Source organism: Pocillopora verrucosa, chromosome 4 (genome assembly GCF_036669915.1).
Source record: "Pocillopora verrucosa isolate sample1 chromosome 4, ASM3666991v2, whole genome shotgun sequence".
NCBI lineage: Eukaryota > Metazoa > Cnidaria > Anthozoa > Scleractinia > Pocilloporidae > Pocillopora > Pocillopora verrucosa.
Genome location: NC_089315.1, coordinates 8,364,785 through 8,391,745, shown reverse-complemented (window position 1 = coordinate 8,391,745; position 26,961 = coordinate 8,364,785). Strand labels below are relative to the sequence as shown.

Sequence of the window (26,961 nt, the reverse complement as noted above, 5' to 3'; positions counted from 1 at the left end):
CAACACAGTGACCTGGCCAGGTCTCGAACCCAGACCCCTCAACCCGGAGTCCAGTGCAATAACCTTGGAGCCACACAGTGGTCCATACTTACACCGTTATCTTAATCTCTTCACAACGGCAACTAAAACTGCGCGGCTTCTTACCTGGTTTCGTTTGGAATTCTCGTAAACTGGATCTTCAAGAGCCAATAAGACGCTACTGATGAGGATGATGACCAGGATGAAGTTGTCAAAATGTCTTAAATTCACCAGCCAGTGACATGCTTTCCGTACCCTTCAGAAAAGACAAACAATATATCATGACATGTATTTACTGCATTGTCAGAGGTAAGGAAGCAATTTTCAATGGGGTGTCAAAAGCTTACCGCGTTTTCACGCGCTACAGGACATTAGCACTTACGACCTGATTGGTTCCTTGTGACAATTTCATTTGTTCTGATTAGTTCCTTGTGACAATTTCATTTGTTCTGATTGGTTGCTTGTAACAATTTCATTTGTTCTGATTGGTTCCTTGTGACAATTTCACTTGTTCTGATTGGTTCCTTGTGACAATTTCATTTGTTCTGATTGGTTCCTTGTGACAATTTCATTTGTTCTGATTGGTTCCTTGTGACAATTTCATTTGTTCTGATTGGTTCCTAAGGATAATTTTCTTTATTCTGATTGTGAGTTTTGATTACTTTGCTTTTTTTCTACGACCCACGACCAAAAACTCCCCAATAATATAAAGAGGTGTCGTTGCAAAATCCCTACACCACTCATTCTTGCGCACTTAAAACTCAGTAAACGTCATACAGAAGTTCGTGAAATATTTCAAACAGAGTAAATACAAAACTTAAAAATGGGCAGACATAGGCATGGGTAACCTTGTAGCACACTTAAGACAGCAGATCGTGCAGCTTCAATGCCTTTTTCAATGCCCATGAACTTGGGCAACCTGTCACTAAACTTAAACAGTATCTCACTCGTACTTCATTGTAATGGCTTTCTCACAAAATGAAGACTACTACAAAATATTTCGAATCTAATCAAAACTATGACAAAATATTTGAACGTAATTGGTTATCACCGGCCCGATTTGAGCACTCATAGGAAGCGTATGCGTTCTGCTTGTATAACTGGAGACTATGCACTTTTGACGCTGGTTTCGCTGAGTTGACTATTGTTTCGTTTATGAAAACCGATGGCCGGTGTGTTTCTCAAATTTCGTCATAGTTTCAATTAATTGGTAATAGGACTTCGTATCGTCCAATTTTATCTGTAATCATACCCGTAGTTTAAAAATCGGACTCCCACTTTGCGGTCGTCCTATTTTGTAGATCACTCATGTGATTACAGACCGAATTGGACTCCTCTCAGTCCTATCAACATTACTTATGGTGCTTTCACTCACGGATTTCCAGGTGGGAAGAGAAATAAGGACCAAGTGTTTATGATCGGTACAGTATCTCCTGGCTTTTGTTGGGGAACCATTCTGCCAGGGTTTCTAAGATTGCTCAGAAATGATGGTCGGCCTGAAAGTAAACAGGAAATTGTTGTCCATTTGAAGGAAACGTTCACAGTAAATAACTGCTTACAGGATAGACAAAGAGTGGAGAGGGTAGGGGGGGATTTTTCAGGGTGAATGGAGGGAGTTAATATAGTACAAGGGAAAGGGGCTTTATAAGAATACAACATCCCCTCCCCACCCCCCCCTTCCCCCTCCGGCGATAAACAATGACTTGTCCCTAAGTGAAATAAATGAAGTGGAAGGCCAGGATGGAGAAGATTTACTCTTTTCCAAGATGTACATTCTGTGATGAAGATCTCCAAACCTGAACAGTAGTATCAGACGCAACTCACTTAACTCACTGGTTAATGAGAGAGCATAATCACTTACACATGACTAGAATTGACCAATCACCAACGCGTAAAAAAGAATCAATCATAGCATTTACCTTTAGTGGCCACTTTTAAGACCACCCCTGCGACATGATTGATTGATAGCCGTCAGGTGACCCTAAATACCTCTCTATCATTGTTTGCCCCACCCTAACCCCTCTCCTTAGGGTGCATTACCACTGAACTCTGAATGGCGACACAACCGAACAGAAGAGGGAACTTTTGGCAAAATCATCACAATAAAAGGGGAACGGTTGCTAAACATACCATCATCAGCTTCTGACTCGAATTCATCTTCAGTAGGTCCAGCTTCATCAAAACCCTACACATAGAGCATCAGTATTGAATACACGTGATTGCATTAGTTGCTTCTGAATTAAAGATGGAGCAAATAAAAAGAAGGTAACAATAATAATTCCAAGATATTGAATAAAACAAAAATAGAACTTTCAAAGAAGTCTCACCCTTCTCGCATCTCCATTGCGTCTGAGGGAACAAGAAGAAACATATTAGAACTACATCAACCAAACATATCTGTTATAGCCTGTAAACTTACACATCAATCGTGAAACTTCTGTGTCATATTTTCTGTTCTCCATCAAAATTCCTTCCTCTGTTGAGGAACTGCGAGTCAACCCTTTAATTCCCAGAAGTGATTAACATGCGACTTCTCCCTGGAGTATCTGCACATTATCCAGCAAACAGGTAACGAGAATACTTAAACTTATTAGGTAGAAGTTGTTATCCTGATCTAGCACCAAATTATCGCAACTAATTTACAAGGAAATGTGTACCAATTAGAGGGGAGAATTAATAATCAGATCTTAGGGTTAGAAAGACGAGTTTAAAAAAAAGTTAGGCTTAGCGCTTAAAGATGGAAAAACAGTAACAAGACTCCACATTTAAATCATAAAATTTATTAAGCGTCTCACCCTGGGCTCGGCCCGGGAGAGCCATAATCTCGGTACTGATCAACTATTTCTTTTTTCCTTTCTTCTCTTGCAGTTTCTTCTGCTTCCTCGTCCTGACTCAGTTGCTGAGCATTTGCCAAGTTGTCCACAGCGATGGCCAAGAATACATTAAGAAGAGTATCTGGTCATTTTGTTAAGGTGCATATAAAATTCTCACTAAACAGTTATTTTAAATGGCGTTATATATAACAAAATCACCCCTGTTGCCAACCAATGTCGTATCTTGAATTGACTGCATATTAAGAGAACAATCTTCCCTTCCCCCCTCCCCCATTCCTAGATTCAATGGCACTCGTAGTTCATCTCACGTTACTTCCTCTTGCATTTTGCCAAGTTTTACCGCCATATTACTGGCTCCAATTCAAAAGAAAAACTTGGTAGGAAGACACACATCGACTGTTTCCTGGCGCTTTGTTACTCCGTAGTACAAATGTTGTAACGATCTACTGATCTTTCCGTCAATCCATTTGGCTTAGACGGAGGACCAGTCCAACTCGGGGTCATGAAATGTTGGTCTTGATAACAAGATGGTCAGAACTGATTGGAATCTCCATCGAAACATGGTATAAGAGCACTTTACGGCTGAGTGTCGTGAAACGTAGTAATCAGAGCACCCAGATCAGCAATGAAAGACCACACAGAGCTTACCAGAACTCAAAGTCGAAAAACAAACTAACTTTCTGAAGCGCAGGAAAACGCAATCGGTTTTAGTTTTGCATTTGATCGGTTAAGATAGTGGGTGTAATTTCTGACCAATAACGGAGCTTCGTTTGGTGAAAAAAAAAAAAATTCCGGGTTACTTTTGACACTCAGTCAAAACTCGCTCTGCCGTCATGTTACACGTATCATTGCTCATAATATGAAAATTAATTTAAATATTATGGTATCATTGGATACAATTTCCAAGTACAACGAGTAAAACAAAATACAACGCCGAAGCCAGAGCAAGAGGTTTTTCAGGGTATCCTTGTGACAAGACGCCATCATACATTACGGCATTCCAGTCTTCCCCAGTTAAGATCTAAATATGAACAGAAAACGATATTCAGTAAAACTTAAATAAAGTAGACCCCGTTTTGACCCTTTACAGACTAACTCCAGTACGATTATTCCTCACACTGTTCCCTATACATTTCCTAGGGTGCTGACTGAGAGAATTTGTTTAACAATCAAGAGCTGCTTCAGTTGGTGATTATTTCCTCCGTATTCATGACGTTACTGTTTGATTCAAGAGTGATATAATACATGTAGAGAGAAATTAGATGCAATACGATATCAAGCAGACAGGCATTGGGAAGAAAGAAAATATCGAATGGATGATACTTTTAACGTTGAGTTTAAAAGAACGACACAATGGGTCGAAGTCAAAAGGCCTTTTACAAACTCTATCAATTACTCTTCCTGATCAGAGCTGTAATTTGTTACAATCAAATGAAATTTCCACATAGTGAAGGTCACTTTCCACTGGCAGAGATGAAAATTAACCTTTTCAATCAGTTACAATAACTTTAATGTTTTACATTTGAGAGTTATTTCATTGTCTTTAAATCTGAACTTAAAATATGTTAAACCTCAAAAGGGGACTTGTGTCTAGAATTGCCAGATTATGATTTAGGAAAAAAAACTGTACTTGATTTAACATCTTACCTGAAAAACAGCTAATGCAGCATTCCAGAAATTGTCAAAATTCGTTCTAGGATTAGCATCTCTTCCAGGAAGATCCCTGAAGCTGTTAGATGATGACAAGAATGAAAATTGATCATCATTTTTGACTACAGACTGTAGGTCAAAATTCACGTTAAAACCCTAGTTGATAACTGTCACGATTTTTATGCTGTTTGTTTGTTTGTTTGTTTTTTTAAAAAGCCTTTTTAAACCCACAATTGAACCATTATACATTTCAACTCTTAAGTCGTTTGAAATTTAGCCTGCAGAACACAATTTTGTTGGGCGTATTCATGCAAGAAGAGGCAAGTGCAAGGTACGCAACAAGCCAGAGGAGAGGAGTCCCTTGCCTCACACATAATTGCCACCCCTCGACTGAAAATGTATGAAATCATGCTTGTTCTTTGAGCTAATATGAGTTGCCAGTTATTCTTAAGTTTATGCTTTTACTTAAGATCACTGATGGTGCAAATGCTAATGAACCTCAAGACCATTCGGAGAAGTGCAACAAGGAAACTGGAAAGATTAAAACAAATAAAAGAAAATCAAAATATTGGAATATTATCTATCATAAACTTACCCTGCACCAAAGATCTGCATTCCCAGTAAAGCAAAAATTACAATGAACAGGAAGAGAAGGAACAGCAAACTGAGGATGGATCGGACACTGCTTAACAGGGATGTCACCAAGTTGCGCAAAGAGGACCAATACCTGGTGCAGTAAAAACAATCAGTGTTCTAGCTTGTTTGCCAAAAGAAACAACATGAAGGATAATCTAGCATTAAAAATCAAACTTTAAACTTGTGAAACCAATTTGGTTGTGAGAGAGAAAGTATCCCAACACTTTGCTATCTGTCTTAGACATGAAATACGGCATCACTTGAAAAACAAAAGGACAAGCCTAAATTTTTACCTGGTAAATTTAAAAAGTCTTAAAAGCCTCAAGAGTCGAAGTACAGATATACCCAAGCTTGTTCCTTCTGCTTTTGAAATAATTAGTTCAATAATACCACAGCACACAACCTGAAATAAATGAAAGTATGGCTGTTTAAGGCTATTATTTAAAATTTCAGCTAAAAGGAAGGGTGTTTGCTGGAAGGAGGGCACTTAATTGAGGGGGGGCTTCTTATTCTTCTCAACTGATTCTGCTGTAGTTGAAGCTTGAAAAGTTATAAATAAAATGGCAGTAGAAACAGATTTTTCTTACAACCTTGTTATTCAAGAAAGTGAGGGAGGAGGGGGGCACTTATTCAAGAGGTGCAATTGTTTGATACAATGGCCACAGCAGTCAGCACATATTCGGGGGATGGTACTTATTAAAGTGTGGGCACTTATTTGAGAAAGTAAGGTATCATTAACATTCAGCTCACTGTTTGTGCATGCTTGTCAAATTAAAGTGTGGGTTCTTATTTGAGAAAATAAGGTATCATTAACATTCAGCTCACTGTTTGTACATGCAAATATCCCGACTTCTTGATAAGCTGACATTTAACAAAGAAACCCTTTTCTTACCACACAATCAAATGTGTTGAACTGAGATTTGAAGTACAGCTGAGGACCAAGACCGTAAAGCTTCAGCATCATCTCAAAGAAGAAGAAAGTGATGAACACAATCTCTGCTACATCTAGTATGGAAGTAAATTTGAATAAAGCAATAACTTGTATGTAATTGTATACTATAGAGAAAAGAAAAAAGAGTAATGGTTTGCCTCTGACAGTGGATGCTGATACAGTATTCAAAATGATACCCAACACAGAGCTCTCAAGTCTTGTGTATTGAGTGTGAGACTTATGCCAAAAAACTCATTTACGGTTTCTAATTTTAAATGTTGATTTTGAGATAGCAAACTGCTGCTTTATTTAAGTGCATATTAAATCAATTATCTTCTTGATACAAATTTACTCCTTATTCCCTTTGCACCTGCTTTGAACACTTTCTAACAGTGGAAAGTCTCCTGCAGAGCCACCATTACTAACACTAGTCAGTGCAGATTTTAGATATATGAAAATTCATATATTTGCACTACTGAAACGAGTAGTTGTAAATAGGACCTGAAAAAAATTCAGGCCTGTACAGGATTTAAACCCATGATCTCTGCGATACCGGTTCTTAGCTGCGAGGATCTCTTAATTTCAACTAGTCAGTGCATTGACTATTGCACATCCTCACACTCTGATTGTGGACTGCTAATGTGGACTCTCACCACAAATGCTCAGCATAAAGGAACACACATCTTAGCTACTTCAATTTTTTTCACTACTTTCCAGGGAATCAATGCTATGCAGTAAAAAATCACACTCTTTGGCAGAAAATAATGTTGAGAGCTCTGCTAATATCACAACAATAAGTTTATCACAACGATAAGTTAACTTTATTACTGAACTGTCATTCTGTATCAGCATGCACATGAAGCACTTAACTGATTATTTCCTTAAAGTCGATGAAAAATAGAAATGAATAAATTGTCTCAAACTGCTGTCACAAATTTCTGAAAGGTGCTTTTCAGATTGTCAGAATTTTTCTAGATAGAGCACTTACACTGAAATCTTTTCAGTTGGTGAGGAAGTTGGAAAAGATCTGTAACAAAGCCAATTTAATCCAATAGGAGCAACTACTTACTAAAGGCCACACAACCCAATACACCCTACATCAGTGTACAAATTGTCCATTAATAACCCCAGCGGTAGTGTGTGAGAAAAACAATTCAAATTTAATTGGTTTCACTCATAACCACAAAAACACAACAACTTAAAGTTGGCGATCAACTCTTTAGTTAGGTGGACATCAAATTTCAAGTAGTTACAATTACCTTGAAACTTTGTAAGCCACTTAGGTTGATCGTAATGTTGTAATGCAGTGATTACTGTGTTGAGGAAAACACATATAAGTACAGTCCAGTAGAAAGCCTGATGTTTAACCACTTGTCTAACACGGATTTTCCACCGTTTGTTTTTCCTGAGAAATCTCTGCCATAAACTTTTCCTGTGCAAGGTAATATAAAAACAAAAATAATTAGGATCTGTTCCATCTAGGAGTGTTTACATCGGACAAAGGTAGTTAACTTTTTTTAATGTGGGATGGCTGTGACAGACCATGTTAAAAAGTTGCTTGAGTGTTGTTGTAGCAGCACATACTTGTGCTTCTTGCTGAGCTTTAGCCCTGTCAGCTGTGGTTACTTCTTAGATGGGTGAGCACGCATAATATCATGTGTTGTTGACTATTTTTCTTTGCCTTTATTTAATTTATTGCATTCCTTTACTTTGAGCAGAAGCCTGCTAAAAAAAAGGTGAACTAGCAAGAAGTTTTGGCCAGCTGCCAGCTCTTGTTGGAATCTTTGTGAGAACAATATGTCACCCATACACATAACACAAAGGCAAGGCCAGGGCCCAGGACTTAAACCCAGATCCCTCAGACTAGAGGCTAGCAAAGTAATCATCAAGCCTTCACTCCCAGGAGTGACCAATAAGGAATTTCTCCTTATAAAATCCATATGTTTTCAAGCAGAAAGGTAACAAGAAGAGAGAAAATATCAACAAGGGGATACTGCTTGATTTAACATCAAATTCTCAGAACTTGATTCATAAGCAACACATGGGGAACATTACTGAGAATTGACATTTAGATTAGATCCTGGGAGAGAGAGGGTTAAGTTATACTGTCTCTACAAACTCAGGTGCCCACACATATGGGTGTGGATAAAAATCTCCCAATTTCAGTACCCAAGGAATTTGCCACAAGCACTAACTTTTTTCCTGTGTTCAATCTGTGCCTTCTTCCTGACTGTCCTGTAAGCACAACAGAAGTCATTGCTACATCTCCATCCTCCACTCTATCAAGATTTCTTCTTCTTGACAAGTCTACATTTCCATCTTCTTCCTCTTCTTCCTCTAACATTAGATCCTCTGATGAGAAAAAAGGGTTTCCACAGAAAAAAGGACTTTTAATAAAACAATAATTACTTTTGTAGAATGAATTTAATTTCTAGATGGATGTAGAGAAGATTTTACATGGAAATATGACACAACACTTGAACTGAAGTTAAAGCAAGAATGATCTGATCACTGTAATGTTAGCTAAATTACTAAATTGATAAAAAATGTTTAAAAGATGATGTTTATTGCAAGGAGAAAGTGAACGATCAAGGACTCTAATTCAGCTGACATATTTTCCTAAGTATACAAAATTATAAAAATACGAAAGAGATTTTACCTGCTTTACTAATCCAATCTATATAACCATGCAGATGCCTCTCCATCTTTTGTGTTCTACGCACTTTGAGAAAAGCCCTACGATTTTCAACTCTTTCTCTCTCTTTAGCAAATTCACTGAAAAGCATCAGGGAAAACAGAATAAAATCTTGATTATTTGATGTTTTCTTTTGACAGTTATAGACCACCAACTGTACAACCCCATGTTAACTGTCGCTTAAACAAGTTACATCAATTGTATAGAAGGGTGAGAGCCATAAATTTAAGGAACCTACAGACAAGAGCTTTACAAGGAGGTCACCATGGCAACCAAGCCACAGCCCACCTCTAGGCATCTGACAATTCAACACAGAGAAGCCAGTGTGTGGAATGGAAACTTACCCAAAAGATAAGAGGCGGAGAGGAGGGAGAGAAGCAAAACAAGTAAACCAAAGTAAGCAAGGTGTATGGTGCAAATACCTGGTGAAATCATGTGTCTAGCAAACTTATCATCTGATCTCAAAATATTGTCAGTCTTTGTAATGAGTTTTAAAATCTCATTTACAAAGGATTTTATTTCAAGCTCTAAGATGTGCATTTCTTTCAAAATCTTTATAACTGGAATTTACTCTTTTTAGTCTGTGAGTGATAAAAGTCTGTGTATAATACTTCTATTGCTTAAGAATATTGCAAGCTAGAATAACTCAAGAAACATTTCCTGACATTTGCAATACCCCGAAATAAGTAATAATCAATAACTAGTAATTATCAATAATGGGAATTCTCTAGCAAAGGCTGTTTTAGTATGGAACATTCAAACAGGGGTCAAGGCATGATAGACAGATGTATTGTTGAAGGACTGTCGAAAACAAAGTTATTACTTAAGAATAAAAGACACTTACCCGCTAAGAACACCAAGAACCAAGTTGAGCATAAAAAAAGATCCTATTATAACAAGGGAATAATAATATATCCAAAATGCGTAACCATGTCTATCATAGGCATAGAATGTCTGTAAAAAAGAATAAAATAAACAAACAAAAGGAGCGAATCAATAATATTCAAACAGTAAGAATATGATTATGCACAATTTGTTTCTCTCTATCTTCAATAATTATTTCTACTTAATATTTATGAAATTTAACACCCTTTGACATCTCCAACTAAACCCACCAACCTCCTACAACCTGTTTTATTCTTGATTTGAGGTGTAAAAGGTTAAGCTCGCAGATGATGCACGAACCCTCCAGAATGACTTTCAGCCAAAGTGCTCATTTCAAAGACAAACCACGTGGCTAGCCTAATGTATGATGATTTGGTTTTATTAAGTTGAATTGAATTGATAATGTAAATTTGCCTTCCCAAAGAGTTTCTAAAGCTTTTAACCCTGTAATTTATTTCTTCTTTTCCAGCTTTTAAGACTTTAAGACAGCTTAACCTCGAAGCCCTGAATTAACATGTTCAGGTCATATCATGAGATCTGATAAATAAAGCACTAGAACCAATAAAAAAAACTAACATACCCAATACATTACATCTGTCCAACCCTCATTGGTAATTACTTGAAACACTGTTAGACATCCAGCAAATATGTTGTCAAATGACGTGATTCCATTATTTGGTCCTTCCCAGTATTGTTGACACTTTTGAGAATCAGGACAAATTACTCCCTTGCCATCTACATCACAAATTTGTGGGTCATCAGCATTATCGATCTGCCAGACACCTGTGTTTTTTAAAAAGGTGACAAGTGTGAGTGCATCTGCATGTAATTGCCAAGAAATCACAGAGTTGAAATCTTGAATTCATTAAATATCAAAACCAAGCGCACTACATTAAAACTGCAACAATTTTTGTAACCCTTTCCATCCCAAGATCTCAATGGTAATTCTCCTTACTGCTGGCCTTACATTTCTAATAACATTAGTTTTGAGACTTTGGTATTGAGTCAAACACTATACCCTAGTTATAATTTTTTTCCTTTAACTGTTTCCACCCTATCATCAGTACCCTTATTCTTGATAATATTCTCTATACATTTCCTAAGGGGTGACCTTGTGAGGAAAAATTAATAAACATAGACATGCAAAAATTTCAGCATGCTCATGAGAGAGCATGTTAAATATCCCAGAAAGTTTAAAGAGCTGAAATAAAGCACAAAACATTGAAATAAAACTGATTGATCCTATAGAAAGCAACAGCAAGGAGGTATTTGATAGCAGTGGGACAGCAATATTGATCAACTTGAAAAAAACATGAAGGATAAACCACCTTGCTCACCTGAAACATTTTTATGGCACACATAGTGAAATTTTCCAACAAGAAATTCTAATCCTATGATTGCATAAATTACGATTACAAATCCTACGAGTAAACAAATTTGCAGAAGTGGTGCCATTGCACACATGATGGACTTCATAACTACTTGAAGGCCTGTTGAGAACAAGAAACATATCATTACCATGTATTGTGATGCTTTGAGGAATATTTACCCCCTCACTCCCAAGATCTCATTAGTACCTCTCCTTACTATATGTCATACAATTCTTGTGATTTTAGCTTTGAGAATTTGGTATTGGATCAACTAATATTCCCCTTGTGGATATTTTCTTTAGTCTCATCACTTGTCTGCTTGATATTTTATTGACATTATAAGGAGAAATGCTGTGTTGGTCACTCATGTTATTAAAGGTTTAATAAATTGGTGGATAAGAAATAGATATTCTGGCCTTATGGTTAGTGCAATGAATTTTAGGTTAGGAGGTCTGAGTTGAAGACCTGGCCAGGTCACTGCATTGAGTTTTTAAGTAAGACACTTAACTCAGAGAGTACCTCTCCACTTAAGAGTAAAAACCATTACTGGCAGAGTATGCAATCAAGCTCAGTGGCTCATTGGGCTGGAGATTATTCTAGTTTGCTTGGCAAGAAGTGACCATAACCCCTTGAGGGGATTCTAGTCCATGGAAGGTTACCCGCTAGAACTATATCAGGTTACCTGGCAGTTAACTGGCAGTGTCTTGCCCTTAATTAAGCACAACACAATCGCCTGGCCAGGTTTTGCATTTTATACCTCTGTGACTTAAGCCTAGCATATTAAATGTTAGGGCACCCCATCTCCTACAAAATCTGGGTAAAATTCTGGGAAGCTGCAGTCCTTACTATATAGAAAGTTTACATTTTAACCTCTCATTAGTAAACCTCTCTTATTGGAAGAGCACACTTTCCTAGTCCCTTGTGAAATAGCTTTAGGTTAAGGATGGAGGTTTAACTATAATTACATCAGTGTCAGCTGTTGGGTATCTAAATTTTGGAACTTATCATTTGTGCTTCTAATATAAAGCCAAATAAAATATTTAAAAATAGAGGATGAAAGGGATTTTTGTGTGATGTGGAATTAAGTGTTTTTGATTTTCATGATCTGTAAAAATATGAAATTAAAAACCTCATGAACTATAAATTTTTTTGCTTTTGTGATACATGAACCGTAAAATTTTTTTATCCGATTTTTTGTGGCGTCATTTTTACTTTTTGATGTGTATGAGATGTGAGTAGGACCCCCTTTTACCCTCCCTCACGACTGAATGACTGTTTCTTTACAAGCTTGATATCCATGAATGTTTTTCCTGCCTTTTGTTCTGTTACAATAAGTGTTAGTTTAATACACTTCTACTCAAAGCTGTGAGCAATTTACTTTTGGTAGAAATATTGATACATCCTGTTGAAAATGAAACAGTACAGTGTTCAATAATTTTTTGAAAGCTGAAAAATTCTCAGTCACAAAACAAACAGAGTCATTCCCTTTTCTCAAACAGCTTGATTTAAAAAGATCCTTCGAAGAATTCTACCAAATAATAAATGGCTGCAACAGTTTCCAATTCTGTCTGGTACTTTCCGATATTCACACAAAGTATGTTTTTTTCCGGTGTAAATCTTTTGTACGTCAATGTTCGCTTGTGAACAAGTTAAAACAAAATTTTAGAAAAACAACTAAACAGAAAAACAGCATAACTAAAAAAAATCACCTTTGGAAAAATCAGTACTAACCTGTCATAGGGTATACACTCACAACAACTTATTGAATTGTCTATTGTAAAGTCGAACAACCGAAAGTCCATAACAGCAGATAAAAAGAACTGTGTATTCATCTCCCACATATTGCAACGTTTTAAAAAAATACCCCAAAAAATTTCAAGCAATGTATACAATCGTTACATTTTCAGTGAAAGTTTGGTAGCCATGTTAGTGCGATGTGAATCTCCGCTGTACAAGTGCTGTTTCTGATCAGCCCCAGGGTCTTTCGCGTTTCTTTAAAATGATGCTTGCATCGCTTGCATGCCATCACACTGTGGGAGGTTTTATAGGACTTTGCGTCGATATTTTCGCCATTTATTTCTCGATCCAAGGCATCGAACAAGGAATGTCGACACTATGAATTCAATTTTGCTTCAATGGAATTGGAAAAGCTTGGTAAAAACTCGAAAAGAGATTTAATATCCCGCTGCGAATAACCGTGGTAAGTACTTCTGTTGTACTTTTTGTTTTGGGTAATGTGTTGTTCATTTCTAGCCGTTAAAAGCAATTTTGGTGAATATGCCATCTTGTCTGCTTCAATTTAAATCAATAAAAGGCATATGTTTATCTATTTAACCTTAATTCATAGCTTTTGCACATATGATTCAACAAAATTTCCCTGTCACGCTTGTGCATACATGGAAGGTGCGCTAATGCAGTTAGACTGTTATCTTTGAAAGCCATATTGGAACTGAAATTTTAAACATTTTCGGGATAGTAATCAGTTTTTAAGTTATTCGTGTATGAAAATAACTTAAAGGTCAAAAGGCGAAAGAGATACTAAATAAGAAGGTATTGATAATAACATAGGCCATACAGAAGCGATTTTAAATGGACGTGACCGGCAAATTGGCTAACTCATCGCTTGGACAGTTCTATTCTCGGGAATTTTTACTGAAAAAAAAAATAAAAGTCGGGTGAAAGGGGGAGATATTTTCTAGCCCGCCATTGCTTGGATAAAACATGGTTGAGTCACAGTTTAATAATGGTTTTTAGTTGTCGTTTTACTGTTTACCAGTGAAATATCTCAACCGAAAATTAGTGTTAAACAAAGAGTAACTCAGAAATAGCCGTCCTGAATTTTCTCGTCATTAGTTAGTTTACTGCAAACTTTTGAATAAAATTTACCGAAAATTTCAGCTTTAGAAATTTCTTAAACTTTCAAGATATATGTTTCAGCTGAAAATTTATTTTAATTTGCTAATTGGTATAAGTTGCGTGACCAACAGATTCTTCTAGAATCATCAGTAAATGTAAAATTAACAGAACTAATGCAGCTCAGAGTTGATTTACTACCATAGGAAGATAAGAGAAATTTGGTAATAATAATAATTTTGGGCACAAATCTGTGTTAGACTTACTTGGAATGCCTGATACAAGTTTCAGTGGCCGCAGCACTCTGGCAGCTCTCAGGGCCTTCAGCATTCCAGCTTCGAAGACTCTTAGTTGTGGCAAGCTCAAAAGGCTGAAAATAGAAATCAAATGAATAAAGTTATAATATACAGTGCAAAGCAATCTGAGTTAGAGGCACTGATGAATGATGTTACATTAGCCATTCTAACTTGCTTTAACTAACTAGGTGACTGATCATTTTCTCAAAATTACACAGTAGAAAAGCTATGTGACTAGTTTTATTTAAAAACATGTTTTGAATCATAGGAACTCTTGCTTCCTCATAGGAATCACTTAAAAAACCGTTGTTGGCTCAAAGCACTATAATTTCCTTGAAGCTTTTACCTCCAAGAAGTGATAAACATGTTATATCTCCTTATAATATCCATACCATATCCAGGAAACATGTAACGAGAATACTAACACTTACCAAGTAGAAGTTTTTATCTTGATCTAGAACCAAATTATTGTAATTGATTTACTGGGAAATGTTTAGGAGCTAGAGAAGAGAATTATCTATCACATCTTTGGAGCTAATGGTTTCAAGATAATTGCTAGGAATTTAGAGAAAATTTTCAAGTCTTTCTCTGAAGCTGCACATTTCCTAGTGAATTTAATTACAGATTATCTCTTTGTCAAACATTCTCTACATGTTGCCTGTACATAGTTTGAACTTATTGTATCTGCAATCAGTCACTTGTGTCTTTTATAGATCACATCCACCAATCTGTAACTGGCAAACCCCTCTCTTTGTAAGGTATAATGAAGCAATTTTACATGTGACTGTTAATGATTTCATATGGTGAAAATAAGACCTTCTTTTCAAGCCTTATTTACACACTACTGCTTAAGCAGTATTCAGTACTGCGAAGATCGCTTTCATATTCATTTCTTAAACTGCAGTTATGATTTTCATATTTTCACAATCACAATAACTGGTGTTAGTGACTGAGCAAAATCTTAAGACAGCCCCAAAGTGGTCACTTAACAGAAGAAATTGTTTAAGGAAAAATCAGTACAAAGAGCCAAAGACTGATTGCCTCCAACAGTCGTCGAAGAGCTATTTATTGTCTTGTTAATTTGATTTTGTACTCTAGCCTAGTAGTCTACCCAGCCGGAGCCTATCCCAGTTCCCTCAGCGTGAAACAATTAGGAGTATTACAACTCCCCCCAGGATGGGATGTTAGTCCATTGCAAGGTTATCCCCCAGCATTTCATCAGGCTTTCTGGACAGTTACTCCAACACATTGCCCCAGCAAGGTCTTGAACCTAGATCTCTGGACCCAGAGTTCAGTGTACTGACTATTGGACTACTGCTTATCTACCTTAACCCTTAAAATCCCAGAAGTGACTAACATGTAACTTATCCCTATGATATCCATACATTTCTAGCCAACAGTTGACAAGAATACTAAAACTTATCAGGAAGAAGTTTTTATCTTGACCTTACACCAAATTCTCGTATCTAAATTACAAGGAATTGTGTAGCAACAAGAGGAGATAATAAACAATCAGATCTTGGGAGTTAAAGGCTTAAAAAGTAAGCAAATATTCTAAGTTTTTTTAAAGAAAAATTCTAAATCAGTCACTATAATACACTATATATGAAAATCATAAAATAGAAAATCATGTGAACTGTGGTTTAAGAAATGAATGAAAGTGATGTTCACAATAATGAAACAATTCAGGCCTGTAGGGGATTTGAACCCATGACCTTTGCAGTACAGGTGCGGTGCTCTACAAACTGAGCTAACCAGCCAACTGGAGTGTGGTCATTATGTTGGTTCACATCAAGATGTTGTTACAAATTGTGTAGACTAACTGTTGTAACAAAATGCTGCAGCCCCTATTACAAAATGCTTGCTTGCCTTCAGTACAAAATGTGTGGTGATAATAAGATGTGTCATTATTACTATAATGCTGCAGAACAGTTCATTTAGCAGCTTTCCATGTGATTTTTCCTTTTTTTTCTCTCCTTTTCTTATTGCCATCCTCTATCTAGCATGTAAAAGGATTTTAATTGCAACACATGTATTGTGATCAAATTGATATATTGTCAGAGACTGTCAATAACTATTTTTTGATGGCTCATTTTGAATTTACTGCTAATTTATCGCTCAGCTTAAAACCAATTGTTAAGTGTCGGCCTTGATAGTCCTTCTAAAAAAAAAAGTGGACTGTTGCGGGGAACCTTGTGTAACAATTTTCTTTCACTCACAATATTCAAAGACCAAAACTGCATTTAGCAACTTTATGAGACATTCTTCATGATTATTGCATATTTGTTGATGATGTTTAAAAAAAATTATGGCTGTTAAAACTATTGCTGGTGAATTACCAACTTAACTGGAAGTTGCTATAACAACCTGAAATTAAAAATATAGGTTTTCACTTGCTTTCACAAGAGTGCAGGAAGAAAATTTATGGATCTTATTTGTTTCTTGCTCTCAATTTGATGGTAGGTTGAATTTTACAATTTGGCTGATTGTTTGTCTAAGCAAGCTTTGGCACCGAGCGGAAACTTTTTTTTGAGGAAAGAAAACACAGATTTCCAATTTATATCAGCATTTGTCTTTGTGAAAAGAAATGTCCAATATTTCCCTCATCACATCAGAGATGTTTTCTTATCTTGTATCAAGTGTAGAACTGGATTGAGATGTGAACTCGCATTCTTCAGCAGAGCCAAGAAAAAAAAATGATGGCATGATTTGCATGTATGAATGTTTCATTTCCTTGCATGAGCGATCATCATTACCACAAACACCTTACTTTCGCTTGTGAAAATAACAGACAACACTTGTTTAAGCAAATTGCAGTATGTTATCGTGTTTCTTTCACCTTTCAAGTAAGTTTAACAAACAAAAACTTGTTCAAGACCTTGAACACTGTAACACAGATATTTTAGGTGATAGAATCATCTTTCTTGAAACGATTATTTAGAATGTTTCAATCGAGGGAAAAGTTAAATTACTTTGATTCGTAAGCCTTCATTATTCGCCGAAACAATTACAACTTCGGAGATGTTGGCATTTTCCTTAAGACGGAAAACTAGCAGTTATTTGTTTATTGTCTTTTCTGTAACCTCAATTATTAGCATGCAAATGCAAACTAAGAAAAGTACGCGTCTTTGTGAAGGGTCTTATTAAGTCGATGTGACATATCTCCGCGTAAAATAGTTTTGTTATGTAAATATAGAAACAGTCGACCTTCTGCCATAATGTTTGTAAAACATAGTTTTTATTTGCATTCGCTTCTCAGTCTCGTTTAGTGAATTACCCGAGAAAGGCGTAGTTTGGCGATAAAGTGGCAATTTTTCGGGGTAACCCAAGGAGATTTTGACAGGTGTAGTGCCGAAACTGCGTCCCTGGCAAGTTCCCCGCAGCTTTGAATAATTTATTACCCGTTCTGCAAACAATTGGTTTGGGAATGAGAGAACAGAGAAACATGAAGTCTTTGGCCGCAGGAAACGGAAATATCAGTTTGTCTCTTGGCTTTTGAAAGGAAGCTTCAATTAAAATTTCACGTTTGACTGCCAGCTTAACCTACTAGTAAAAATATATAGAGGAAGTAGTTCCATTTAGAGCGAGATTCTGACCAAAGTCTTAATTTTCTAATTTCAATTGCGCTTTATCCGACGCTTTATTTACTCCGCAAAAGTTTTCAAAACTATCCGGTTATTTGTACTCAACATCTCCCTCTCATTTTCTTGTCTTTCTTTTCTGCGACGACCTTTGTTACCATAGATACTACGTGGGAAATTTCACTTGTCGAAAATTATTCTCGTATGAGTCATGTTGAATGCGTAGGCGAGGAGTTATGTCATGTTAAGCTTAAGTCATTGTATCTGTTAACGAGAAATTCCGGGTTGAAATGATATTTGGTGATAATTTGACTGCAGTGCACGGAAAACTTTGTGAAAACTGCGCGCTATCTTCTCGCACGAGATGACAACTGTGAGCTTAGCTCTTCGATACTTTCTGATTTGAATTTTATTTTCAAATCCCGCGTAGAGTTATTCCTTGCTTTATTTGATATTGCTGTTTAATTGAGGGTCTACTCAATACCTGCACCGGGTCGGAGTTGTGTACAGAGCGTTTTAATACGTGATTTAACAATTTATTTCGATTTTGAGCAAATAGCCGGTTCTTCGTGTAATGGATGTGCTAGCACTTGTGTTTTGACTTTTTATAACATGACTATTTACTCTAGCGACGCTAAATAATTTAACGGCGATGAGTTTTGGCGTGGAGGAATTGTTGCGCTGCGGAATGCCAGCGTTAGTCCGTGTCATTTGAAATCCAGCAGTAAAAAAGGGATCTGTCGAGGATAATAGCGAATAGGGCAATTAAAGAAATTCCGCTTTTAATCGTAGATACATTTTAGCAGGATTTAAGATCGCGTGAAGTATTGAAATATCGAAATCTATTACCCGCTAGGACGAGCGGCGAAACGATAATCGCCTAATGGAAACACAATTTCCTCCTGTAAAAGTTGTCTGACGCAGACAATCAAAGCTAAAAAGAATAGAAGCAACTTTTTACAACAGTGTTGCCATGAGGTCGTCTGAAATAGACAGGACCGCTAGCGTGACCAAACTGGGGGCTGCTTTTGTTAGTGTGATTCGCTTGAGCGAGTATTCTGTTCAGTTAAAATTCGACCATTTTACGTTTCGCCAACTCGCGCAAGTTGTCCGAGTTCAATCGCCTAGTTTAGTGTAACTTTAAGCGCAACCAATCGGTATGAAGTGTATAAAGTAACGATCCGCTTAGCATGTTTAGTTTTCGTGTGTATAGTTCCTAGAATTGTTCTGGTCCACGTTCAGTCGTCAAGTTGAAATATGCCGATGCGAATTTCGCTTCCGTTAACCCACAGTGTATATTTCAAGCTCACTCTTTCCGCGAAACCTGATATATTGCGGGCTGGAAACTTCTTTACTAAAAAATAGACGACTATCTTCTCACCACAGATTTACAGTACAGCAGCAAAAGCTTGTTTAAATATTGAAATTCACGAGTGAAAATTGCATCTACATACATGGCTGAATAAAAAAATCCCAGCATTATTCAGCATAGGTATAAACACGTTTACCCTTGTATACATCATCATGACATACCCTGTTACAACGACGACAAAATCCAAGATATTCCATCCGTTCCGTAGATACGAGTCAGTGTGTAATATAAACCCAAGAGCTATAACTTTTAATAGAGCTTCTAGGCAAAATATTGCCAATAAATATATTTCGGCTTGTTCCTAGGGAAGAACAGGAAAAATAATAAAGTGAGAGAATGACTGAATAACTTTCGTACGACAAGAGCAGCAGCGGCGAACAGTTCTGAGTTCTGCTGTTATTTAGAGAAGATATCGGTAAAGATGCGAACTTACTAGTTTTCTGTCAAGATCGGACTTGTCTTCCTTCGGCAGTGGAGTGTTAGCGGCGAGGAGGATGCAATTGACAAAGATGGTCAATAAAATGAAATATTCAAAAGGCTTGTCTTCAGTTAAGGAATATATGATACGAACATAAACTCACAGAAAAGCTAAAATGAACATAAAAAAATCAATTCACACGGAGCTATACCACCAACTCAGTGAAAATTGTCCAGGAAAAATTTCAAGAAAATTTCACAACACTAGACATTGACAGGGCCACAGCCAACACGCACGCTCCTCTCGTGCAATAGACGACAACAAACTAACAGACAACGCCAAGGCCTAGAAAAGATTTTGTACAAAGAACGCTTTCACGCATCAAAGGATACTTTGCTCTCGACGATCGTGCGGCAAACTTTTCGAATGATATTGTCCTTTGAGAAGATAAAGAGTGATCGGTTTGCACATACGATATTCGTCGCTTCAGTACCAGCTTGCATCGAAGACTTACGCGAAGCGTTCGCCGAGTTGGCCATACGCGTTTTGTAGAAGTCCTCTGACGGCACTGAGGACGGCCTTCGATTATCTGCCATTTTTCTTGATTTAGGCTGTTTTCAAGCGTCATTCATGACTGTTTTGATGCGCTCGCGCGACACGAAAAATCGTTCCTAGCCATTGAATTACTAGCCGCCTTGAAGCGACTCAATCATACACGGGCTTTTGGGTTTCCTTCTTGCCTTGACACCATATGCTAATTAGAAGCCGAGTCTATAATCAAGTGGCCTATCAAATGAGGCCGACTCAGGCAGGTCACGTGACTTTACTGGTACTGGTTTGGGTGTGAAAAAAAAAAAGCTCTCATTGCAAATCCAACTCGAACACACCTGCTACAAGTTTCCAAATCTCTGCCAAGTACCATGTTTCGTAGCAGCAGCCACGAAAAGAGTCCTTTTGTTTCGGTCTGTTAGACTTCCTTTGATGAAATAATCTTTTGTATGCATTATAAATACTGTTTCCAGGAGAATGGGCAACCCCGCATAAAATGACGTCCCGTGCTTGTTACAGTGGGTGGAATTTCAACAAATCTACACGTACCCTTTTTCTTTTCTTTTATATTTTTATTCTGGTCACATTTTCAGCCCATCGGCATCAAACTATAAGTGTTAAGTACATTGCGTTTAAGAGGAGTTTGTTTATCATCAGGGATATACACATCAACGATTCTTTTAAACGTTTTTAAAACTCCTCAAGGATCATTCGCTTGCCTCGCTCTTGAAAGTTTTTTTTTTTCTCTTTGTGGATACTGTTGCAAAATACGGAAAAACAAATACTACTGTTCGATTTATAAGTACCTTTCTTCAACAATTTTTCAATGATACATATTGAATATTTTTCTCTTGAAAGATATTCCCCTAGTGATACAGTATTCCTATTTCAACCCAGAGTGATTCCTGCCGATGCTCGTGTTTTTTGTTCGATGCTGGTGCTTAGTAACTTAAGGTATTCTAGTTAAGGCTGGAGTAGGATAGGAGAAAGATATGCTACTCATATTGACTTAAAAAAAAAACATCAACAAGTTCCTTGATTCTTAATTCCTCCTCATTATACTCGGCAAGCAGGTGATGCGGCGAGAACTTCACGCCAGCGCTAAATTTTACTACGGCAAAACTGATCAAAAATTCTTCCGCGGAGCCTGGCCTGATCAAAACTGTACCGAGAATCGTAGAAAAAGAAACAAGATTGTTTAGCGACGAGGATTTCCATCGCCGCACTGATATATTTTGTTCGACTTAACTGAGTGAAGCGTCTCTCCAAGTCGTGCAATATTTATGCTTTCACAACATGATAAGGCTTGGTTGTTTTAATCGAATTACTTTGGGAATCCTCGAGGCAGTTCTACGTGTTTGGAGAATTAGGCAATTTTTCTGTCGATGCGCCCTCTTTTTTTTTTTTTTGAGTCCAAGGATCTACGTCCGGTCATAATTGAAGTGACAACTCTGCATTAGGATGTCTCTGTTTAATTCATCTCTCTCCTGTCTTACTTTAATTTAACCGATATGAATTATGAATACGCATCTTGACAGCTGTTATTCTACTAACTTACAAGCGAAATTCTTATGGTTAACTTGCGCCTTCACTTCCGAACGCTCTTCGCGGGTGAGTCTTATCGAGAATGGGAACCGGATACTCAATTACAAACGCTGTCTTCTCGGCATCATTATTCAATCCGAACTGGAAACAATGAGCGTTTATCAAAAACGCGACGCGCAAGAAATAGATTCATGGTAACCGCTGAGTATAACAAAAATAGATTGTCGCTAGGCTGATTTTTGATGAAGCGAACGCTCTCTGCCATGACATCGTGTTCTCGTTGCTTCGTGAGTGTCATACTGCCAAGTTTAAATTAGACTAGATACTTTTGATGGCCTTTATTCTCCTCTCGATTTCATTACGCAGCTTGAATTGGTATTTCAACAATTATTTGTTATTTGATGGACGCATTTATTTAACTTTTTACTCGCTGCGCTATTTATTTCGTGAGCTGTTAACTCATATTCTTCGCTGCAAGTGAAATGTTTGATGCGCTTCAGCCAATAGGGGAAAATATATATTTATTTCTTTGACCTCTCACTCTGAATGTGCTGTAAATTGCTTTTATAATAGTTCTCTGTGGCGTGTTTTTTTTTTATTTTAATATTTTGATATTTTGATAAATAGATTGTGAAAGAAATTGGCTGTAACACGGAGATGGTTCCCGTAACAAACGGGAATTGGTTTCATCTTAGAGCTTAGCCATGACAATGCATTTCACGACTTTGTTTTTCTTTTTACCATCGCCAGTCTCTCGTATTTTCCCCACCTGAGAGTACATAACCTCAAACTGTAATCAAAACAAAATTAAATGAACAAGTCACTAAAAGAAATCATTGAAAACTTTAGCTCTAAATTCCCTCAGGGAAAATTTAACTCCAATTAGCAAGATCACTTTGGATTTGATTTTGAAATTTCTGGAAACGATGTAGTCATGGTATTTGAAACTCAAAGAGTGGTTTGACAGAAGGACTAATTGGAAATGTTCTAGTGCATTCTTGCGGTCTGGAACTGTATTTAATTCTATTTTCTTGTTTTGTGGGTAACACTTTTGATTGCGGTCATTTTCACATCTCTCGTATCAGAGGAACGCAATCTTATTATTATGACAGAATCCTATTTTTTGTGGACGGAAAGCAAGCGTGTACCGTACTCATGAATTTGATTTTCTAGTGATAAAAGGAACTTGAAATATATAATTGTATGGAAAACCTCTGTATGTTCCAGCAATGGAGTTTTAAGTTCCAATTCACCGGCATAATTTCAGTATGCCTCCTATTAGTGTACCGTTAGCTCCCACGATTCAGTTGTCTATTCTCCATTTTAGCTTGTCTGTGTTTCGCTCTATTATAGTCAAGAGAATTTAATGTTTGGTCAGGATAACACTCCCAGCTGATAGGTTTGTTTTTTTTTTCCGCTGTTCTCTACAGTTTGCTGGATCCTGACCTTATGGAAATTGTGGGTGAACTTGTGAGTTTTTCTGGGAAAATTACCCAACAATAACAAGCTTAAACCGTATACGTGGTTGTCTATCTATTAAATCAAATGTTTTGAGCTTTTTTCCTGTTTGTATCGTCTCTGTTATGTTTTTTTTTCTTTTATGTGAAAGGAGTTGTTTGGAAACTTCTTGAAGTTTCCGCTCAGAACGGGTTTTGCGTCAAAGAACGTCTCAATTTTAGGGTTCATGTCTACTCGTTGAAGGTGTTTTTTGGGTGTTGGTTTGTTTTACCGTAAGTATGAAAAGGTAGGAGTAGAAACTTCGTTTTTGTCCGCTTAGTGTGAAATTCGCTTAATACAGGTATCACTGTAGCCTGATACGGTAAATCTATTCGTTTGACCTTTGTTAGAATTCTGTATCAGATGTTATCTTGTTGAATGTAGAATTTGTTTCCTTTAAACTGGATCCGTGATTCTTTCTGGTGGTTTCAACAAAGGAATTTTTAGAGTGATCAGCATTGCGGCGTATTTCTTTCTTTTCAGGTGGATTTAAATGAAAATGAAAATAAAATGCGCTTCTTCGTACCTTTCTGACTCGCGCAAAATTCAATCATATTTGGTGAAACGAGAAGAAAGTTTGGTTCCGCGCGAATATAAAAGCCCCCCTTACTTCAGGTACCTTTTGCCCAAGAAATTATCCTCAACTTTAATTTTTCTTCCTTCGATAGTTTGCATTTTTAATTTTACTTCATTAGCTGGTTAAAACCCTGAGGTATTAAGCGTCTTCAAGAGAATTTGAGAGTCGATTTCAAGATTGTTCTTGAGCGAGTGTCAAACCAGGCAATCGAAGAAGCCCTGGTTTAGAGGCTCAGGGCGCCATGATGGCAGATGTCTTTGTCGTCAGTCATTTTGCTCTCTTGAAAAATAGCTATCGTTTTTAACAATTTTTACATCTTTTACGGCTCCGGATAAGTGTTCATTGGCGCCTTGTTGGTAAAAATTGTCAGCGCACGCCAGATATTCATTATTATGTTTCAGCAGGTGTTTTGAGTCATTATGCATATAATACCATATCTATTCTCTTCTTTTCCTCTCCTTGTGCCAGCAATCAACCCGCTTAAGATAATTGTTTTAATTTGTTTTGGAATTGTGACAAGAGAGACGAAAAGGAGACCAATATGAGGCGTACCTGTCTGGAATTGTAAGCGGTGCTAAATGTAGTTGCCTAGTTATTAACAATTGAATATTTTTTGCGTATTGTCGCCTCTAATGCCTCTGACGTTAGCCATTTTTCAAGGTCTGACAAAGGTCCATTGTTAATAACAGAGGGATTTTTTAAGGAAAATAACAGTAATGCGGAAAATAAATTTCGTGATCTCATCTCAGTGTTTTTTTCTTTTCTTTTCTTTTTCTCAGTTATTCTATAAGTTTACGTTCGTTCCTTGATGTTTAGTTATTTTCCTGTCATTACTCCGTTTGCCTTCCACGTTTGTGCAGCTTCGAATAGATCTATTTTAATTTGAATTTAATAGAGCCACGACTGGCCTTGTTCAGTGAGTAATTATAGCAGAGTTAAAATTACTCGTTGATTAGCATCTGTGTTCAGATCAGTCAGCCAATGTGAATGAACCACGGCACATGGCAGAAGAAGTAAAATTGCCTCTGGTATCGTTTTAAATGCTCAGTTGTATGAAGCTAACGAAGAATCATTATTAATCGGGTATTAAACAACCCAACGTAGTGTTCAAAGCTCCGATTACTTTTTCTCTCTGTGTTTTAGTAATCCAGCAGTCGGGGCATTCTATTCCCTCCTGCTTACGATCAAGCTCTCTTTTCGGAAAGTACGCTAAAGGTACGTAGGTGACGTGCACGAAGGCGAACAATGTAATGCATATCTCCTCGGGCCTATTAGATCTAAACTAAGTCTTTTACTTCTTGCCCTCGAGTTATCGCCCTAACAGCGCAATTTCAAATAACTTGTTCGTACTCTGCGTACGCTATTTGTGATGATAACGTTTCGACTGTTTGTTTCCATTAGGTTATTACCAGCTCTACAAGCCGTTTACCTCCCTCAGCCAGATATTTTCCTCACGGAAAAAAACACAATCTTTCTTTATCCACGGCAGGAACGAATGAAATGGATCAGGGTCTTTGCAACAAGCTGATGGGAATCGGTCGATCATTCTTGTAGGACATGTAGTGGAGGGGGGTGGTCACTTAGGAAGGAATTCGTATTTTGCAAACTGTTTCATTAAAGATGTTATACAATAAAATTCTCGTTACTATCTTTTTTTGGTATGACTCGATGCATTTTTACAATAGTTTTTTAACTTAATTCTTTTAAGTAACCGTGAATATATGAAAATCAGGCATGTGAACTGCGGATTAAATAATGAATGCGCGAACGATCTTCGCATTTTTGAACCCGTGACTTCTGCAATAACGGTGCAGTGTTCTACCAACTGCGCTAACAAGCCAACTGATAGCTGTGCATTTATTTGGTTCGTAATAAACCCGTGAAGTGATGAGTAAATGACTGTGAACATATGAGATCATAGGCAGAGATCATGGGTTCAAATGCTGTACTGGCCTGAATTTTTTCAGGCCTTATTTCACTGCTGCTAAAGTAATGTTCGCACTCATATTCATGTATTGACTTTGACAGCATTTGAACCTTGAACTTGCGCGAGTTTGCTGTAGTTGCAACATAGGTTGGCATCTATGGAGATGGGTTTAGTAATAATTAATACTTTGAAGCGAGCTTTAGTTAAAGTATTGAGACCAGTGCCGTGATTTGTTTTGCCTTGTTTAAAACTTCGCACGAAGAATCGATCTGGTTTAGCTTTTGAATTGAGGACATGCAATCATGTGAATCATTCCAGTTCTCTCTATATTGTAGCTAGTTGAGAAGCTGGGCTGGGGTTGTAGTGCTAACTTCGAAGAACTAGGCAATAAGTGAGAGCGAGCAATTCCTTCTATCGGCGATTTAAGTTACAGTTGCGCGGTAGGATCTGGGTACGAGATAAGCCTCAACCTTTCTATTATCCACGCCCATACAGAACCGGTTAATATCACAACTGTGATACGCCGTCAGAAGTAAATTCGTTTCCAAAATGAAGAGGTCGCGTAACTAGCATTGCCATGACGTTTGGTTGAATCTAGCGCGTGGAGTGAGGTAAACAAGGCAGAAGAAACAGAAGTTACAGCGAGCGCAAATTGAGATCGTTATCGCATTCTTTCCCTCCCTTCGTACGCCGCCAACGTGGGCCAATGCGAATTTTCTCATTGCAATTAAACTTCTATCACGTGGAAACTACTGAGCAATTGCCTTATTGTCGATCTCGTCCAGGAGACCTCCATGTTTCCACAGGATCTATTCGTTAAAAACGAAGGACTGCTTCTTTGTCATCAAAATCCAGGTTTCAAGACGGGAAGTTAATAAAAATTTCATGAATAATTTACCGTCGTTTCCGTTCTTTTAGCTAAATTATTCAACACACTTACCCAAAATAAGCTTCCAAAATTAAACTAATAATTGAGCACTTCCAAAGGACTCTAAGATGTCAAAGACGTAAATATTACGGGTAGATATGTCCATTTATCATCCATGATTGATTTGCATAGAGACGTACAGCCTATTCCAAATTGTAAAATGCGTTAGTTTTTATCATATCAAAAGAGTGGGAAGTCCAAAGGCAAATTGCAGTGAACAAGGAGCCTAACTGAAACTTTTCAAAGTTTTCGTCTTGACAGTGGAAACCTCCAAATGGATCGAGAAGAATTCATCTTTTAATTAAGAACTTAATTTGTGGGTGAATAAGAATGATAAAGTGAGAAATTCAAATTCCAATATTGCAGTACAGTAATGAATTAATGGCGTCAATTTTTTTT

General features: G+C 37.2%; 1 protein-coding gene and 1 long non-coding RNA gene across 3 annotated transcripts in view; one reads left to right on the top strand and one right to left on the bottom strand.

Annotated features, from left to right (window-relative positions):
* Positions 1–20,274, bottom strand: part of LOC131785629 (voltage-dependent calcium channel type A subunit alpha-1) — a 38,107-nt gene extending 17,833 nt beyond the window's left edge. For both annotated transcript variants that reach the window (XM_059102547.2, XM_066165621.1), the window contains exons 1-20: positions 19,932–20,274; positions 19,555–19,659; positions 19,283–19,422; positions 14,139–14,242; positions 10,987–11,139; positions 10,230–10,432; positions 9,609–9,718; positions 8,729–8,844; positions 8,265–8,421; positions 7,329–7,501; positions 6,031–6,143; positions 5,432–5,541; positions 5,098–5,229; positions 4,500–4,581; positions 3,750–3,873; positions 2,814–2,973; positions 2,346–2,367; positions 2,149–2,203; positions 1,394–1,514; positions 145–274 (exon numbers count right to left, since the gene is read on the bottom strand). In XM_059102547.2, coding sequence (XP_058958530.2) covers positions 145–274; positions 1,394–1,514; positions 2,149–2,203; positions 2,346–2,367; positions 2,814–2,973; positions 3,750–3,873; positions 4,500–4,581; positions 5,098–5,229; positions 5,432–5,541; positions 6,031–6,143; positions 7,329–7,501; positions 8,265–8,421; positions 8,729–8,844; positions 9,609–9,718; positions 10,230–10,432; positions 10,987–11,139; positions 14,139–14,242; positions 19,283–19,422; positions 19,555–19,659; positions 19,932–20,135 — 2,514 coding nt within the window. In that variant the 5' untranslated portion in view covers positions 20,136–20,274. The remainder of the gene's footprint in view (positions 1–144; positions 275–1,393; positions 1,515–2,148; positions 2,204–2,345; positions 2,368–2,813; positions 2,974–3,749; positions 3,874–4,499; positions 4,582–5,097; positions 5,230–5,431; positions 5,542–6,030; positions 6,144–7,328; positions 7,502–8,264; positions 8,422–8,728; positions 8,845–9,608; positions 9,719–10,229; positions 10,433–10,986; positions 11,140–14,138; positions 14,243–19,282; positions 19,423–19,554; positions 19,660–19,931) is intronic.
* LOC131785630 (uncharacterized) lies at positions 13,025–25,355 on the top strand. Its single transcript, XR_009340310.2, has 2 exons — positions 13,025–13,219; positions 25,109–25,355. It is a non-coding gene; the product is annotated as an uncharacterized lncRNA (long non-coding RNA).
* The last annotated feature ends 1,606 nt before the right edge of the window (positions 25,356–26,961 follow it).